Source organism: Belonocnema kinseyi, chromosome 4, assembly GCF_010883055.1.
Source record: "Belonocnema kinseyi isolate 2016_QV_RU_SX_M_011 chromosome 4, B_treatae_v1, whole genome shotgun sequence".
Lineage (NCBI taxonomy): Eukaryota > Metazoa > Arthropoda > Insecta > Hymenoptera > Cynipidae > Belonocnema > Belonocnema kinseyi.
In genome coordinates, this window is record NC_046660.1 from 86,353,765 (window position 1) to 86,369,204 (window position 15,440).

General features: G+C 32.8%; 1 protein-coding gene across 7 annotated transcripts in view; it reads left to right on the forward strand.

Moving 5' to 3' along the window:
* The window catches only part of LOC117171611 (transmembrane protein 94), a 56,872-nt gene that overhangs the window by 20,163 nt on the left and 21,269 nt on the right, over nucleotides 1-15,440 (forward strand). For 4 of the 7 annotated variants that reach the window (XM_033359066.1, XM_033359064.1, XM_033359067.1 and 1 more), the window contains 4 exons: nucleotides 78-226; nucleotides 2,634-2,768; nucleotides 12,738-12,881; nucleotides 13,432-13,576. In XM_033359066.1, the coding sequence (XP_033214957.1) occupies nucleotides 78-226; nucleotides 2,634-2,768; nucleotides 12,738-12,881; nucleotides 13,432-13,576 (573 nt within the window). The remainder of the gene's footprint in view (nucleotides 1-77; nucleotides 227-2,633; nucleotides 2,769-12,737; nucleotides 12,882-13,431; nucleotides 13,577-15,440) is intronic. The other 3 variants (XM_033359069.1, XM_033359070.1, XM_033359071.1) reach the window with 3 other exon arrangements.

Genomic DNA, 15,440 nt, shown 5'->3' on the forward strand with positions numbered 1-15,440 from the left:
TCTAGTTTAATTTGTTAATTAATTTTGAAGATTTTCGAGTAAAAAATCTGATTTTCTAATGTTCATTGTACTTTAAGGTGCAGTTAATCGAGCAACTAGAAAGAGCTTGCATACGGTTCGTGCATTTTAGTAAAGAAAACGAACTACGTTCTCGAGTCTTCTCGGAGAAAATGGGTCTAGAAAGTGGTTGGAATTGTCACATTTCTCTTCTCAGCGAAAGAACGAGGTACCAAATCTTTCATGAAAGTGACTAAACTGCCCTTTCTTTCTTTCGCTTTTGCTTATTTTCTTTTCCCTTTTCTCGAAATCAAATAATTTGGATTAAAAACGCACGAAATGTTTCCAAAAGCTCAGCTCAATTGTTGTATTATTCGATTACTGTGATTTTTTGCATGCCCGTGTTTGTTTACTACATTCTCATTTAAAATTCACATTTTCGTCCCTCGTACTAATATGCTCTAATTTTCTCATCGAACCGAAACATTCAACTTCGCACAAAATACTTTTTGTTCTTTTAAACGTCTTAATTTTTCTGTGTTTATTTGTTTATATTTATATTTTATGTTAAAAAATGTTCTTATCTGTTCAATTTACTGCCTGTTTGCTTTTCGAGGACGAAAGGAAGATATATATTTTTTTAAATTAAATGATTAGAGAATATAACAGACTTCACACTCTTCCCCCTTTTAACCTCTTTTTCTTCTTTTTTTGAAACAAGTCCTCCTTTTCCCCTATTTTAAAAAACTTTCCCTTTTTTGAGAGGTTTCGCTTACAGTGTGAACTGAACTAATATAACCCAATAAGAAAATCCAACTATTTTCCGTTGAAAGTTTACTCTTTTTGATTCTAAAGTCTACTATTTAATTTTTCGTTCAGAATTCATCTCTTTTGGCTAATAATTCTAACATTTGATTGTAGACTTAATTATTTTGTTGAAAATTCAACTATTTTGTTATAAATTCATTTTTTTAATTGAAAATTCAATTATTCGGCTGAAATATTTGTAAAAAATTCATTTTATTGGTTTCAGATTTCAGTGTCTTGTTGCAAATTCGTTTGCTTTTGGATTAAAAATTAATTTTCCTACATGAAAATTTAATTTTCATTTTTGGGTGAAAACTCATCGTTCTGAATGAAAATTCAAGAATTTTGTTCAAAGTTGAATTAGTGCGTTTAAAATTCGATTTATTCGTTAAGCTTGAACTATTTTGTTAAAAATTCGTCTTTTTCGTAGAAAATTAATATTCTTCGTTCAAAATTCCATTACTAGGTTGAAATGCTTGGTTAAAAGTTTGTTAAACTTTGTGAAAAATTCATTTGATTAGTTCAAGATTCATCTCATACTAATATTCTTGGTTGAAATTTAATTTGTTTGGTTGAAAATTCAACTGTTTTTTTAAAAGTTCCTAATTTTTGGTTGAATTCAACTGATTTAGATATATTTTTTGTTTGAAATAATAACTATTATACTTTTCGATTACAATTCACCTAATCTATTGAAAATTCAACTACTTAGTTGACAATTTGATTCATTTTTTAAAGGTTTATCTTTTTTTTTAATTAATTTTTTTTTCATTGAAAGTTTAACTATTCCATTTGTGGTTAAAAATTGAATTTTGTCAACTGAAAATTCAATATCTGGTTAAAAATTTATGTTTTTTAGCTGATAAAATAACTATTTGGTTGAAAAAACATCTTCGTAGGTTGAAAATTTAACTATTTGATTAAGAATTCGTATTTTTGGTCGAAAATTCAACTGTTTTGTTGAAAATTGCGCTTTTTCTTTGGTTAGAAATTCAAATATTTTAATAAAAAGTCATATTTTTTTGTTTCGAAATTTCGTATTTTTTGATAGAACCTTTATACTTTTCAATAAAAATATTCTTGGTTGAACATTAACTTTTGTTGGTAAAAAAATGAAACTCTCTAATAAAAAATGTAACTATTTGGTATATATGCAACGTTCTTGGTTGAAGTTTATTCTTTTTGTTTGAAAATGTAACCATTTGGTTGAAAGTTTTTCTTTGTAGATTGAAAATTCAATTATTTTAATAAAAATTCATCTTTGCAGGTTCAAAATTCAACTTTTTATTGAAAATTCAATTATTTGGTTAAAAATTAAACTATTTTGTTAGAAACTCATATTTTTCGTTATAAATTTAACTGTTTTGTTGAACATTGGTCTTCTTAGATACAAAAATCGTCTTTCTTAGATGAAAATTAACATTCTCGTGGAAAATTAATTGATTCGGATTTAAAATTCAACTGTTTTGTAAAACATTTGACTTTTTAGCTTAAAGGAAACTATTCTCGTTGAAAATTCAATATATTTCTACTTTAAATTTTAAGCTTTTCCTATTGAATTTAATACAGTACCTATACGTGAATTTTGATTATTAAAAAAAATTATTGTCCCATTATTTCCCTATTTTCTTTAAAAAAATCGCCCTATTTTCATTTTTTAAGAGAATTTTTGGTTGTGGAGTCTGGTATAATTACAAATTTTAAAAATTGATTTAATTTGATGCAATTGAATATAATTTGAAGTAATTGAATATAATTTAATTGGCTAAATTGTATAATATGTAAACATAAATTGTGCGACTAAATGTTGAGTGTAACTAACACACCAGGTCGGAGAGTCCGGTAGGACGGTGGGTGAGCCAGGCGGCTGCCATGTCCTCACCCACTCCTTCAGCTAAATCTCACCAGCATAATCACGCCTGCATGGACGAGGCCAGCCACTTGCTTAATCGTGTCACGCCTCGGTACGTCATTTGACTTTATTTTTTCAAAAATTTTCGAGGTGCAAAATATCTGTATCAGTGGCACTGGCAAAATTCACCTCTAACATTTAACTAAGGGAAACGTCCATTAATTAAGTAATGATGATTTTTGAAATTTTAAAGCCCCCTCCCCTCGCCCCATTGTAAGGGTTCTCGAGATTTTAGTGACCCCCTCCTACTTAAGTAAGATTCTATATTTTTTGCTTATATATGAAGAATATATCAATTATTTTCACTCTAAACGAGATTTCAAAAGATTTTGAGGGATGACAGATTCTTAATATTCATCATATTTTAATCCCATCGGATTCGATTTCGAGAAAATCTCATCTTTGTCTAGGAATGATCATCATGCATCACTAATTTGAAAGGATTCAAAGAGATTTAAAAATATTTCAAAAGAAGTCACGGGATTACAAGAGATACCGAAGTATTCTCAAGAATTTTGAAGAATTTTAGCAGATTTAAATGGGATGTCGAAGTTTTAAAGGGGGGATTGATAAGATTTTAAAAGATTTAAAGGAATTTTAACAAATTTTAAAATATTTAAAGGGACTTTGATGATTTCGCGATATTTCCACGAATTTGAAAGGATTTCTGAATGTTATAAAGGATTTTCAGAAAACTTCAAGGAATTATAATGGTTTTTAATAGATTTAAATGAGGTCATAATGTTTTCAAAGGGATCTCAGAATATTTTGAAATATTTCTTGGAATTTTAAGGATTTTAACCGATTTTAAGATATTTCAAGGGATTTTTATGCAATTTTTAAGATTTAAAGGGATTCGCAAGGATTTTATAATATTTCGAAAGCTTGCATACGACCTCAAAGAATTTCAGGGATTTTAACAGATTTTAAGAGATTTAAAGTGGTTTCGATGATTTCGCGGAATTTCAAAGAATTTTAACAGGTTTAAAAAAATACATTACAAAACATATCCACAGATTTTAGATTTTTTGAGTTTTCAAAAGATTTAAATTAATTTCATAGAATTCTCGTGTATTTTAAAGAATTTTAAGAAATTTCCAAGAATTTGAATTGCCTTTAAAAGATTTTAATATATTTTAAGGGAATCGGAAAGATTGTCACGATTTTTAAAGGTTTTAGTTTATTTGCAATATTTCAAGGAGTGTCGTAATATTTCGCAATGTCTTTTTAGGGATTTTAGCAGATTTAAAGAGATTTAAAGTGGTTTCAATGATTTCAACGAATTTTAATGGCTGTGAAAAGATTTTATTGGATTATAATATATTTAAATGGATTTCCAGAGAATCGGAAAGATTCTCATGGATATTATAACGATTTCAAGGGATCTCTTAATATATCGAAATATTTTACGGTATTTGAAGGATTTTAATCGAATCTAAAAGAATTTTTTATGTGATATTGAAAATTTAAAGGGATTTCATAAGATTCCTAAAGATCCCATTGAACTTTAAAATTTGTTAAGGAATTTTAACGGTTTTTAAGAGATTTAAAGTGTTTTCGATGATTTCATAGAATTTCAAATGATTTAAAGAGTTTTGAGAACATTACAAAATTTTCCGACACATTTTAGAGGATTTCATAAGATTTCAAAAGATTTAAGAGAATTTAAAACAATTTTCGGATATTATAAAAGATTTATGGGATTTCAAGGAATTTTAATGACTTTTAACAGATTTAAATAGATATTAAGATATTTGAAGGGACTTCCGGTTTGGGTGGGTATCGGAGAGCACGTGTCGGGACAAGCGGAGTGAAATTTAAGCAAAAAACAGCAATTTGGGATCGGGCAGGACCAGTTAACGAAATTACTGGTAGGCAGTGAGAGAAAGTGTACTCGTGAGTGTTATCTCAAATAGGAACGCAGTGAAAAGCTTGGAAAGTCTTCGGAAGTATTCGGGCATCCAGTGTGTTGTAGAGGTTAGGAAGCAAATTGTCTTAGACAAATAGCAAGTGCCGGGGGGGGGGGGGGGGGGGCAGCAGGGGACAGCAGAGTGCAGTCCGCTTAACACAAAAGCTAACAAGAACAACGGCGATGTAGAGCTGTGGGGACAGGGAAATGAAAATGCAGGACCCGATCAAGAGGAAAAAGGAGCGCATCTAGGGGATAAAAAGAAGTCAAGGGGGCGACCGGAAAAAGACTTGGAAATTAAGATGGGGAACAAGAAAAGTGCAAAGATGATGGAGGAGTTCCTAGAAAAGCAAAAGGGGCCAGAACCAACGACAGGGGAAAATCCAAACGAGCAGACGTTTCAGAAAGGCTAACAAGGAAAGTGGAGAGTGCGGTCGAGAAGTCAGTGGGAAGTGATGAAAGAAAAAATAGTGAGGACAATAGTGAAGGAAAAAGTGTGAGTCAGAGGGAAACAAGAGATATATCTGCACAAGTGGGGCAAGAGAAGGGGAATAGTTAGGGAGAGCAGAGTGGGGAAATTTCAAATAGAAGAAAGACTGATGGGGTCGGGGATAAACAAAACGATCGAAGATATCACAGGAGTAAGAATGCTGATACAGAAAATGAAGGGCATTGCAGAAGGAACTTCATTAGAACTTAAGATGTGGGACAACAAGAGGAACCTTATGGCTAACAAGCATAAATTGAGGGGAACCAGGATCAAGGTGGAAGATGAGTTTACAGAAAGGGAAAAGCAGATTCAGGATTGGATAGAAAGTCAGATCAGAGAGGCCAGGGATAGGGGGCTAGAAGCTACTACAAGCTACATGCGATGGAGAATAGAAAATACCGAATTTGTGTGGAATGAAGAAAAGAAGGAGATAGAAACTTGGTTTTTTCGAGGAAGACGAAGGAGCCATTAGAGGAGTTATGTGGAACATTGCAGGAGGAAGGAAGATGAAAGGTGTTTAGGATTTTTTGGAGAAATTCGACATAATAATTTTGGAGACATGGATAGAGGCAGGCAAAGAAAAAGACTTCATCGAAGGACTGGACAGAGACTACGTGTGGAAGACTAAGGAGACGGTAAGAATAAAAAAGAAAGTTAGGGCGAAGGGGGGCTAATTAGTAGGCATAAGAAAGAGTATGAGTGAGAAAATTGAAATAAACGAATTGGCATATGGCTTGAATATAAGTGGACATTTTTTAGGGGGTAAAGGGATAAGAAATAATATTGTAACATTATACAACAACGAGGGCTGTGGAAAAATTTGTAATGAATTAAAAAAATTAGTAGGGGACTTACAAGCTAAAGGGGAGCGGGTAATTATAATAGGGAATTGGAACGCAAGAATAGGATCTGAACAAGGAGTAGAAGAATTTGATGTAAACGAACCGGCGAGAAGTTACTGTAAAGAGAGGAGGTCCGAGGATAGTACGGTAAATAGTGAGGGTAAAAAGCTTTTGAAATTTTATGAAGAATTAGGATTAAGAGTACTAAATGGGAGAGTAAGGGGAGATGAAAAAGGGGAATGGACGCACGTTGGAGAGGATGGAGGTTCGTTAATAGACTATATAATAGAAGCGGAAGCAGAAGGAGAAGGTAATGTCAAAGAAATGGAGATAATAGTACTTACGGAATCCGACCGTCTACCAATAACGTTTAAAATGAGTGGGGATGTAAGGAAACCTTATAGGGGAGAGAGGAAAGGGAAAAACAAAAGGAGGGAGAACACGGAATTTGTTGAAAAATTAATACGGGAGGACGAAAAGGTGGAAGAGTTTAAAGAACAAATGATAAGTTTATGGGAAGAGAGAAAAGAGCTAGAGGTGGAGGTATGGGAGAGTAGATGGGATAGGTTCAAGGTAAACATTAAGAAAGCATCTGAGATGGTAGGACTGACGAAAAAATACAGAGTTGGGAACAATAATTCAGACAGGGGAAAAAGGAAGGGAATAGGGCCGAAGATGAGATAGGACAGTTAAAGAAACGGGTTTGGGGGATTTTGAAGAAATTTATAAAGTGGAAAGGGCCTAAAGAAAGAGAGGAATGGCGGAAAGAACGTAATAACCTAAAGAAGCTTATTTCCAAGAAAAGAAAAGAAGAAAAGGAAAATAAATGGGAAAAATTAGAGATAGTAGGAATATGGGGCAGTTCTGGAAAGCAATGGGTGAGTTTAGACCGAGAAGGAGAGGGAAGAGAAAGGGAGGGAAAATTGGGAAGAAGAAATGGAAAAAAACATTTTCAGCAACTACTAGGAGGGGGCGAGGAAGAGATCGAAGAGGGGAAGGATAAACCGCAAGTGGGAGGGGGAGGGGAGCCAACAAGAACGCAGGAAAGAGAAAGAATGAAGTTGGATAAGGATGAGGAGGAATTAAACGAGGATATCTCCAGGGAGGAATTAGCGAAAATAATAAAAAATTTGAAAAGGGAAAAAGCAGCAGGGGAAGACGGATTGGCGGCAGAGTTTATAAAAGGATTACCGGCAGTTTGGTTAATAGAGATGCACGAAGTACTGAATGGGTTTTGGAAGGAAGGAAAAGTTGGAAATGGGTGGGGAAAAACTAGAATATATCTCATACATAAGGGAGGGGAAGAAGAGGATACAGGAAATTACAGAGGAGTTTCTCTATTAGATATAGGATATAAAATATTAACAACCATCATGGATAGAAGATTGAGGACTTGGCTGGAAAAGAAGTGACTAATAAGAGAAAGCCAAGCGGGATTCAGGGAAGGAAGGTCAACGAGAGATCACGTATTCGTGCTAAATTCTATAATCAATAATAAACTTAAGAGAGAAGGAGGAAAGCTGTATGGGATTTTCGTTGACTTTCAGAAAGCTTTCGATACAGTAGACAGAAATATTGTCATCGGAAAACTGAAGAAAATTGGGATTAGAGGCCGAATGTTACGAATGTTAGAGGAGATATACGCGAAAACGGTTAATGAGGTAATAACTGGTCAGGGAATAACAGAGGGCTTCTCTACAAGAAGAGGGGTTAGACAAGGGTGCCCTCTCAGTGCAACCCTATTCAACATTTTTGTGAATGACATCGAAGAGGATTGGGAAAGAAGAAATATAGAAGGGACGGTGATGGGAAATTAGAAAATTTTTCGGTTAAAATTTGCGGAGGATTTGGCATTAGTGGCAGACATAGCAGAAGGTTTAGCAGAAATGATTAGAAGCTTGGAAAAATATGTAAAAAGAAATAAGCTAGAGATAAATGTAAAGAAGACTAAAATAATGATTTTTAGGAAGGGGGAAAAGAAAAAAAAGGGAGAACATTGGACAATTAAGGGAAAAGTAGTAGAAGTGGTCGATAACTTCAAATATTTGGGATTCTGGTTTTCAATTGGAGGGGCTTATAAAACTCATATAAGAAAAATGGCTGGAAAAGCGCAAACAGCCACGAATGCAGCTTGGGGGATAATGGAAAGGGCGGGTCTCGATAGTCTGGGGAAAAGATTGTATATACTGGATACACTGGCTAAGGCGGGGGGGGGGGGGGCTACACGGAGTAGAAATTTGGGGGTGGGAAAGAAAAGAAGAATTGGAGAAAATGCAGGGAAGGTTAGTCAAGATGGCAATGGGAATAGATAGGACAACTCTTGGGTACATTTGGAGAATGGAGTCCGGCAGGTTAAGCCTAGAGATAGAAGCAAGAATGAGGGCTTCGAAATATATGGTAGAAATTTTGGGAATGAGAGAGCAGAGATGGCCAAAAATATGTCTAAAGGAAGAAATGAGCGGAATCAAGAATGGGAATCCGTCGGCATGGGGTAAAGGGTTACAGAAAGCATGCAGAATTGTAGGGGATGGAGATACAGAAAATGGAAGACCAGCTTGGGGAGAAAAAATTATTGGGATGAAAAAGGGACAAGTCCAGAGGAAAAGGAGCAGTGGGCAAGGTTAAGATGTGGGAACGTAGGAAAAGCAGAGAATAAGGGATACAAGGATACTACGTGTAGAATTTGTGGAGAAGTAGAAGAGAACCTGACGCACATATGGGTTTGTCAAGGGCTAGATGGAAAAATGGATAAAAAATGGATTGACGGTGTTGATAAATGGAAGGACGGAAAGAGAGATCGGGAGTTAGAAGAATTGGTCATCGAAACATTTAGGGAAAAACCGAACCCTGTCCTCTGCCGATTTGCCAGAGAGTTCGAAAAGAAAGAAAGAGATGTATCAGAGGGAGAGGTCAGAGAGAGCGCGACAGAGTAAATGAGAGGAAGAATGAGTTTGGAAGATGGACAATTTGTGATATAGTATGTAGAATCAAGGATATAAATATGTAAGGGAATGAATTAACTGTAATGTATTCGCCTAATGTATTCAGTTAGAATTTAAGTGTTAATATTTTCCATGTAAAATTGAAAGGGGAATTCATGTAAATTGGTGGGTATTGTCACTGAGGTGGACACAGAAAAATTGTAAAAGCTTGTAAAAGTATACAATGGAGACAATAAATCAATCAATATATTTGAAGGAATTTAAGGATTTTTGAAGGGTTTTCAAAGATTTCAAAGGATCCCTTAATATATCAAAATATTTTACTGGATTTGAAGGATTCTTACCGATTCTAAAAGATTTTCAGGGATTTTTTATGTGATATTAAAGATTTAATGCAATTTTATAAAATTTCAGAAGATTTAAGAGAGTTTCAAACGATTTTCGAATATTTCAACGGATTTCAAGGAGTTTGGATGGGTTTTAAGAGATTTAAACGTATATATATATATATATATATATATATATATATACTAGGCAGTCTGATAAGTACCTGAAAATTCTAAGAGATGACATTAGTATTCACTAATGTGAACCATTTTCGTCGAGCTTGATCCTTAAATTGACGCCTGTCAAAACTTCAGCCATTTATGTTTACGCATTTATAAGTTACAGCACTGAGAAGTGACTAACCTCCGAGTTTTTTTTTAATATGGAAAAATCTGAGTTTCAAGATTTGATCAAACACTACTATCTTCGCAAGAAAACGATATCCGAGACCAAGGCCAAGCTGGATAAGTATTACCCGGACTCTGCACCGTCGATTGGAACGATTCATAAGTGGTTTACCGAGTTTCGTTGTGGCCGTACGAGCACAGTTGATGCTGAACGATCTGGGCGCCCAAAAGAGGTCACTACACCAGAAAATGTCGAAAAAATCCATGATATGATGGTGAATGATCCCGAAGTGATATTGAGAGCGGTAGCTAATGCTGTAGGCATATCATTGGAACGTGTGGGCAATATCGTGCATTCAGTTTTGGGCATGAAGAAGCTCTGTGCGCGATGGGTGCCGCGTTTGCTCACAGTGGACCAGAAACGAATTCGTGTGACAACTTCCCAGCAGAATTTAGTATAATTTTCGCGTAAGTCGACCGAGTTTTTGCGCCGATTCATAACCATGGATGAAACCTTGATCCACTACTACACTCCTGAGTCAACGCAACAGGCAAAACAGTGGGTTCCACCGCATCAAAGTGCTCCGAAGCGTCCAAAAACGCAACAATGGGTCGGAAAGGTTATGGCCTCCGTATTTTGGGATGCAAATGGCATAATATTCGTAGACTATCTTGAAAAAGGTAAAACTATAACCGGAGCATACTATTCATCATTATTGGACCGATTGAAACTCGAAATCGCCGAAAAACGACCGCATTTGAAGAAGAAAAAACCGCTTTATCATCACGACAATATGCTTGTTCATTCATGCTTAGTTGCACAAGCAAAATTACATGAAATCGGCTTCGAATCGGTTCCTCAGCCACCGTATTCACCAGACTTGGCCCCCAGCGACTATTACTTGTTCCCTAACCTGAAGAGATGGCTCACCGGTAAGCGTTTTTACTCAAATGAGGAGCTCATAGCTGAAACTGAGGCGTATTTTGTAGACCTTCCGATCGAGTACTTTTCGGACGGTATCAAAAAGTTAGAAAATCGTTGGACTCGCTGTATCAACCTAAAAGGATAGTATGTTGAAAAATAAAACCGACTTTGGCCAAAAAAACGTCTCCGTGTTTCATTTTTCAGGGACTTATTAGACTGCCTAGTATATTCAAGAGATTTGAAAAGATTTTCACGGATTTTATAAATTCCAATCTATTTTAAAGAGAGTTCCAAGACTGCAAAGGATCTCGTAATATTTTGAAATATTTAATGGAATTTCAAGGTTTTTAATAGATCGTTTAACAAATGTTAAATGATTCACAACATTTTTGAAGGAATTTGCGGGGTATCAAAGGATTGCAAAGATTACCAGAGATATATTTATTGAACTTGTGTAACATGAAATGGTTCTTTGCTAAGAAATAAAAAAAATGACAACGCGTACTCGGAGAGAAATTTCAAGAGATTAATTCACGGAAGGGCGTGATTTTAGAGCTACAATTTTTACGTGCTTTCAAGTCTTGCACTATATGATCTAAAATCATACAATTCGAGACCTGAGAGCAAAGAAGCATGACTTAATGCCTGAAACTTCGAGACCTATGCTTTAAAATGAAGGGTTCTAAGATGTTAGTTCTCACATTAAAGCTTGATAAAATCAAGGAGCAGTGTCGTGAATTAATCTCCCGAAATTTATCTCCGTGTATAAGATGATAAATAGTATTTTCAACACCCAAAACATGTTTCATTTGCAATATTATATTTCTCGAAGTAAGTCACTTTTACTACTTTATGCATAATTTTATGTTTTCTTTTGACCGTTTTTTACTTTTTTAAATATTCAAGATACAGAGTGAATAATTCTAATTTTTTTTAATGCAGTGATAAAAAAATAGGCATTTCGAAAAGCGTTAAAATTTGAATAATTTGAAATTGAAACATTTGAATTACATAAAAGTTGACTCATTTAAAACTGTATAAATTCTGATTGGAAGCCTTTTATATTTAGTAAATTTCTTTTTTTTTTAATTTAGGAGATTACAAATTGTACGATTTTGAATTGAAAGCCTCAACAGTTGTGCTATTGTATTTCTGAAGTAATAAAAAATTAATAATCTAAAACTGACACTTTGAACATTAAACATCGTTTGATTTTCCATTCTAAATCGTATAAAAATATAATTTAAAAATTGTAAATGTATATAAATTAGTCAAAATTTTTCAATATTACCGATTGGAAGCTTAAATATTCCAACAACTTTTTATTTATTAAGTTCCAAACTCTATACATTTAAATCAAAACTTTAAAAATTGGACAATTTCACCTTTTTCAGTTTAACACTGGTTGAAATTAAAGATTTTTAAAATTAATTTAAAATGTCATATGCTGAAAGTTTTATAATTGGCAAATTATTCAAAAGGAAAATTTGTAATCGGCAACGATTCAAATTCCAATAATTTTATTTTAAACTTTCAGTATTTCATATTTTCGAATTAATTCATTTAAAATTGTATAATTTAAAAATAAAAGTCTTGTGATTTGATCAATTAAAAATTGAATACGTTTAACATTATAGAATTTTCTGATAATTTTACCGATTAAAAACTTTTAAAATTGTGTTTTTTTTTTAAATTTAACACGTTAAAAATTTAATAGGTAATTGAAAAGTCAAGAACGTTGATATTAAAATATTTTGAATAAAACGCTGACTAAATTGGATAATTAAAAATTCTAAACTTTATTATTAGTAGTAAAATTCAACGATTAAATTAAGCCAAATGAAATAGAATAGATAAAATCAATATAATTTGAGAATTTGTTAAAAGTTTGGTTTCCATTACATAATTTCAATCTAAGAGCGAGGTGTAAAAATGGTGTTGCTCATATTTAAAATTTAAATCCTAAATTATAATTGAACTCTTCAAAACAATCAAAATTTTCATTTTTTGAGTGAATAATTTAGTAAAAGGAAACTAATATATGTTAATTTATATAAACTAATTAAATTTTTTAACTAAAGAACAAATAATTTAAAAAATCATTCCAAAGCATGTACGTTCAATTCTACTGCATATCTCAGCTCTTTCGATCCTTTACATGTGTCAGTGTTACGACAGCATAGCTTGCATGTAAAAATAAACATTAAAGCAAATTTTAATTATTTTGTCCACCTTACAGCACGAATTTGGATAGTAGTAGAATCTTAAGCATGTCAGCTCCGAGTGCAATAAACACCGACTTTTCCACTGTTAGATTCGATGAGGACACGACTGAGTGGAATAACGTCGGGACAAACCAGCCAAAAAGTGCAATGAGTCACAGGTTCGAGTTTTTTTCTAGTTTAAATACCTACTAAAATCCTAGTTTAAAAAAGTGGGATTCATAATTTTATAATTTTCCCTTAAATTTCTTGCATGGCAGTTTCGATTTTATCGACCAAATGAATAATGAAGAGAACTCGAAAAAATCTTCGTAATTTATTTCTATATATTTTTTATTAGCTTTCGGTTCTGTGCTTATTTGAAAAGTCGTTGCATTATAATTACCAAATGTCCTTCCTTTTTTAGTATAGAATAACAAATTATTTTGAGTAGACAAGTCTTTTATTGTTTAAATATTATGTTAGAAAGAAACTTTCGAGTAAAAATAATTAAGAAACAAAGATGCCTCTTTGTCTTCAAATTATTTATTTTTTATTTTATTGTTATTTCTGGTAATAGTCTGATTGCCGTTTTTAAAGTAAAAGTTAAAATATATTTATCCTTATTAGAAACGTAGGAGGTAATTTTGTCGCCCTATTAGAGAACTGATAATTTTAGGATACAAAAAATTGATAAGGAAAATTTATAATTAAACAAAAAAATTAATCTAGGGAACAAGACACGGTAAGAAGTGAAGATAGTGTACTGGTTCAGAGCGTGGATTTAGGATCTGGACAAGAAGCTTGGAGATCTCTGAGCTGTTTAACTGATAGTACAGAACAAAGTGCTCCAGTGAATTTCGATTTATCCAATCGAGTACGTATTTTATTTTTTAAATATTCTGCAGGATGGCCATATGTCAGGAAAAACCTGGAAATAAGGGGAAAGTCTCTGGAATTTTATTGGTTAGGGAAAGTCAGAGAAAAGTAAGGATTTTGACCCAAAAATCTCGCAAAAGTCAGGGAATTTCAATTATAAGGTACTTAAAATAATTATCAAGGATAATAATTTTCAAATTTGTAATTTTATTTTTAAATTGTTTTATTCCATTTATAAAAGATTTTATGTCTAAAATGTTACAAAATTAAGGTTCTGGTCTATGAATATTAATAATCGGGAAAAGTTAAACATTAGTCAGGGAAAAATTAAGAAAACTAATTTTTTATTTAAAATAAAATCTTAGGTTTGCAAATTTATATTTTTGGTTTAAAAATTCATCTGTTTTAGTAGAAATGTAATCTTCTTTGGAAAAATGTAATTTGTTTGGTTTAAAATTAATTGCTTTGGTTGAGGATTAAACTATTTTTTGAAAATAAATTTTTTTACTAGAAATTGAACTTTTCGATGTTTGTTTGAAAATTGATCTTGCTTAGTTGAAAAACCGTCTTTTTGGTTTGAAAATTAATCTATTTTAGTAGAAATTTCAGCATTTTTGGTTGAAATATCACCTATTACATTTTTTTAGAATTCATTTGTTGAGTTTGAAAATTTAACTCTTTGGTTGAAATTGCAACTATTTTTTTTTTTAAATTATTTCGTTTTTTGGAATATCCACTATTACATATTTAACTGAGAATTTATCTTTTTGTAGAAAATTCAATGTCTTCTTAAAAGTTCGTATTTTTAGCTAGAAAATTAATCTTGGGCTGAAAATTCAACTGCAATCTTTCTTAGTTGAAGATTCAACATTATTTTTTAAAATTCGTCTCTTTTGTTTAAAAAGTCATCTGTTGTTTGGTAAGGATTCAAATATTTTTTTGAACACTTGTCTTTTCTGGTTGAATTTAACTTTTTTGATTTTAAATAAAAATCTTTTGTAAGTTAAAATATCTACTATTAAAGGATTCGTTAAAACAAATTTTAGTTGAAAATTGTACTACGTGGTTGACAATTTAAATTTTTTGTTTGAAAATTGATCTTATTTAATTGAAAATTCAACTACTTGGGTAATAGTTTAACAACTTCTTCTTTATTCACAATGTGTCCCCTAAGGGTTTACATGACTTCCATTCCTTACAATCTTTCCGTTTACATCTATATATTTTTTACAATCTTATCCTTTCTGTATATACAATTATTTACAACTATTTACATAAAGTCTTATATCTAGTTCCTGCGATAGCGCAATTTAGGACTTGTTAGTAAGCGAGTGAGCGAGCGAACGAAAGCGAGAGTGCAAGCGAGAGAGAGAGTATGAGAACGCAAACGCATCTTAGTCTACTTATCTTTTACTTTACTATTACTTACAATTTTCACGCTTCTAATCTAAGCGACTTCCGTTTCCTTTTTCTTTCACTTTCTTTATACCCCCATTTACCTTTTTCACGTGCATTCTTTCATTCTCCCTCATTCGCTCCCCTAGCACCCTCTAACTCCTTCATCCATTCTTCTCTTACTCCATCTTCGCCTAGAATCTTAACCACATTTTCTTGCCAGCTTCCTTTATCTTCTATTCCTCTCCTACATCCTTCCCATACATGCTCCCATGTTTCCTCCTCCCATTCACATATTCTACACCTCGTTTCCCAGTCTAAATCTTGCTATTCTGGTCCACCTTTTCTCTCCCCATCCCCTTTCTAAATACTTTGGCAGCCCTTCTTTTTTTATCATCTTATACCATTTATTGTATTTTGATTCCTCAATCGCCCCCCATCTTTCTGTTAATTGTCTTTCCCTCTCC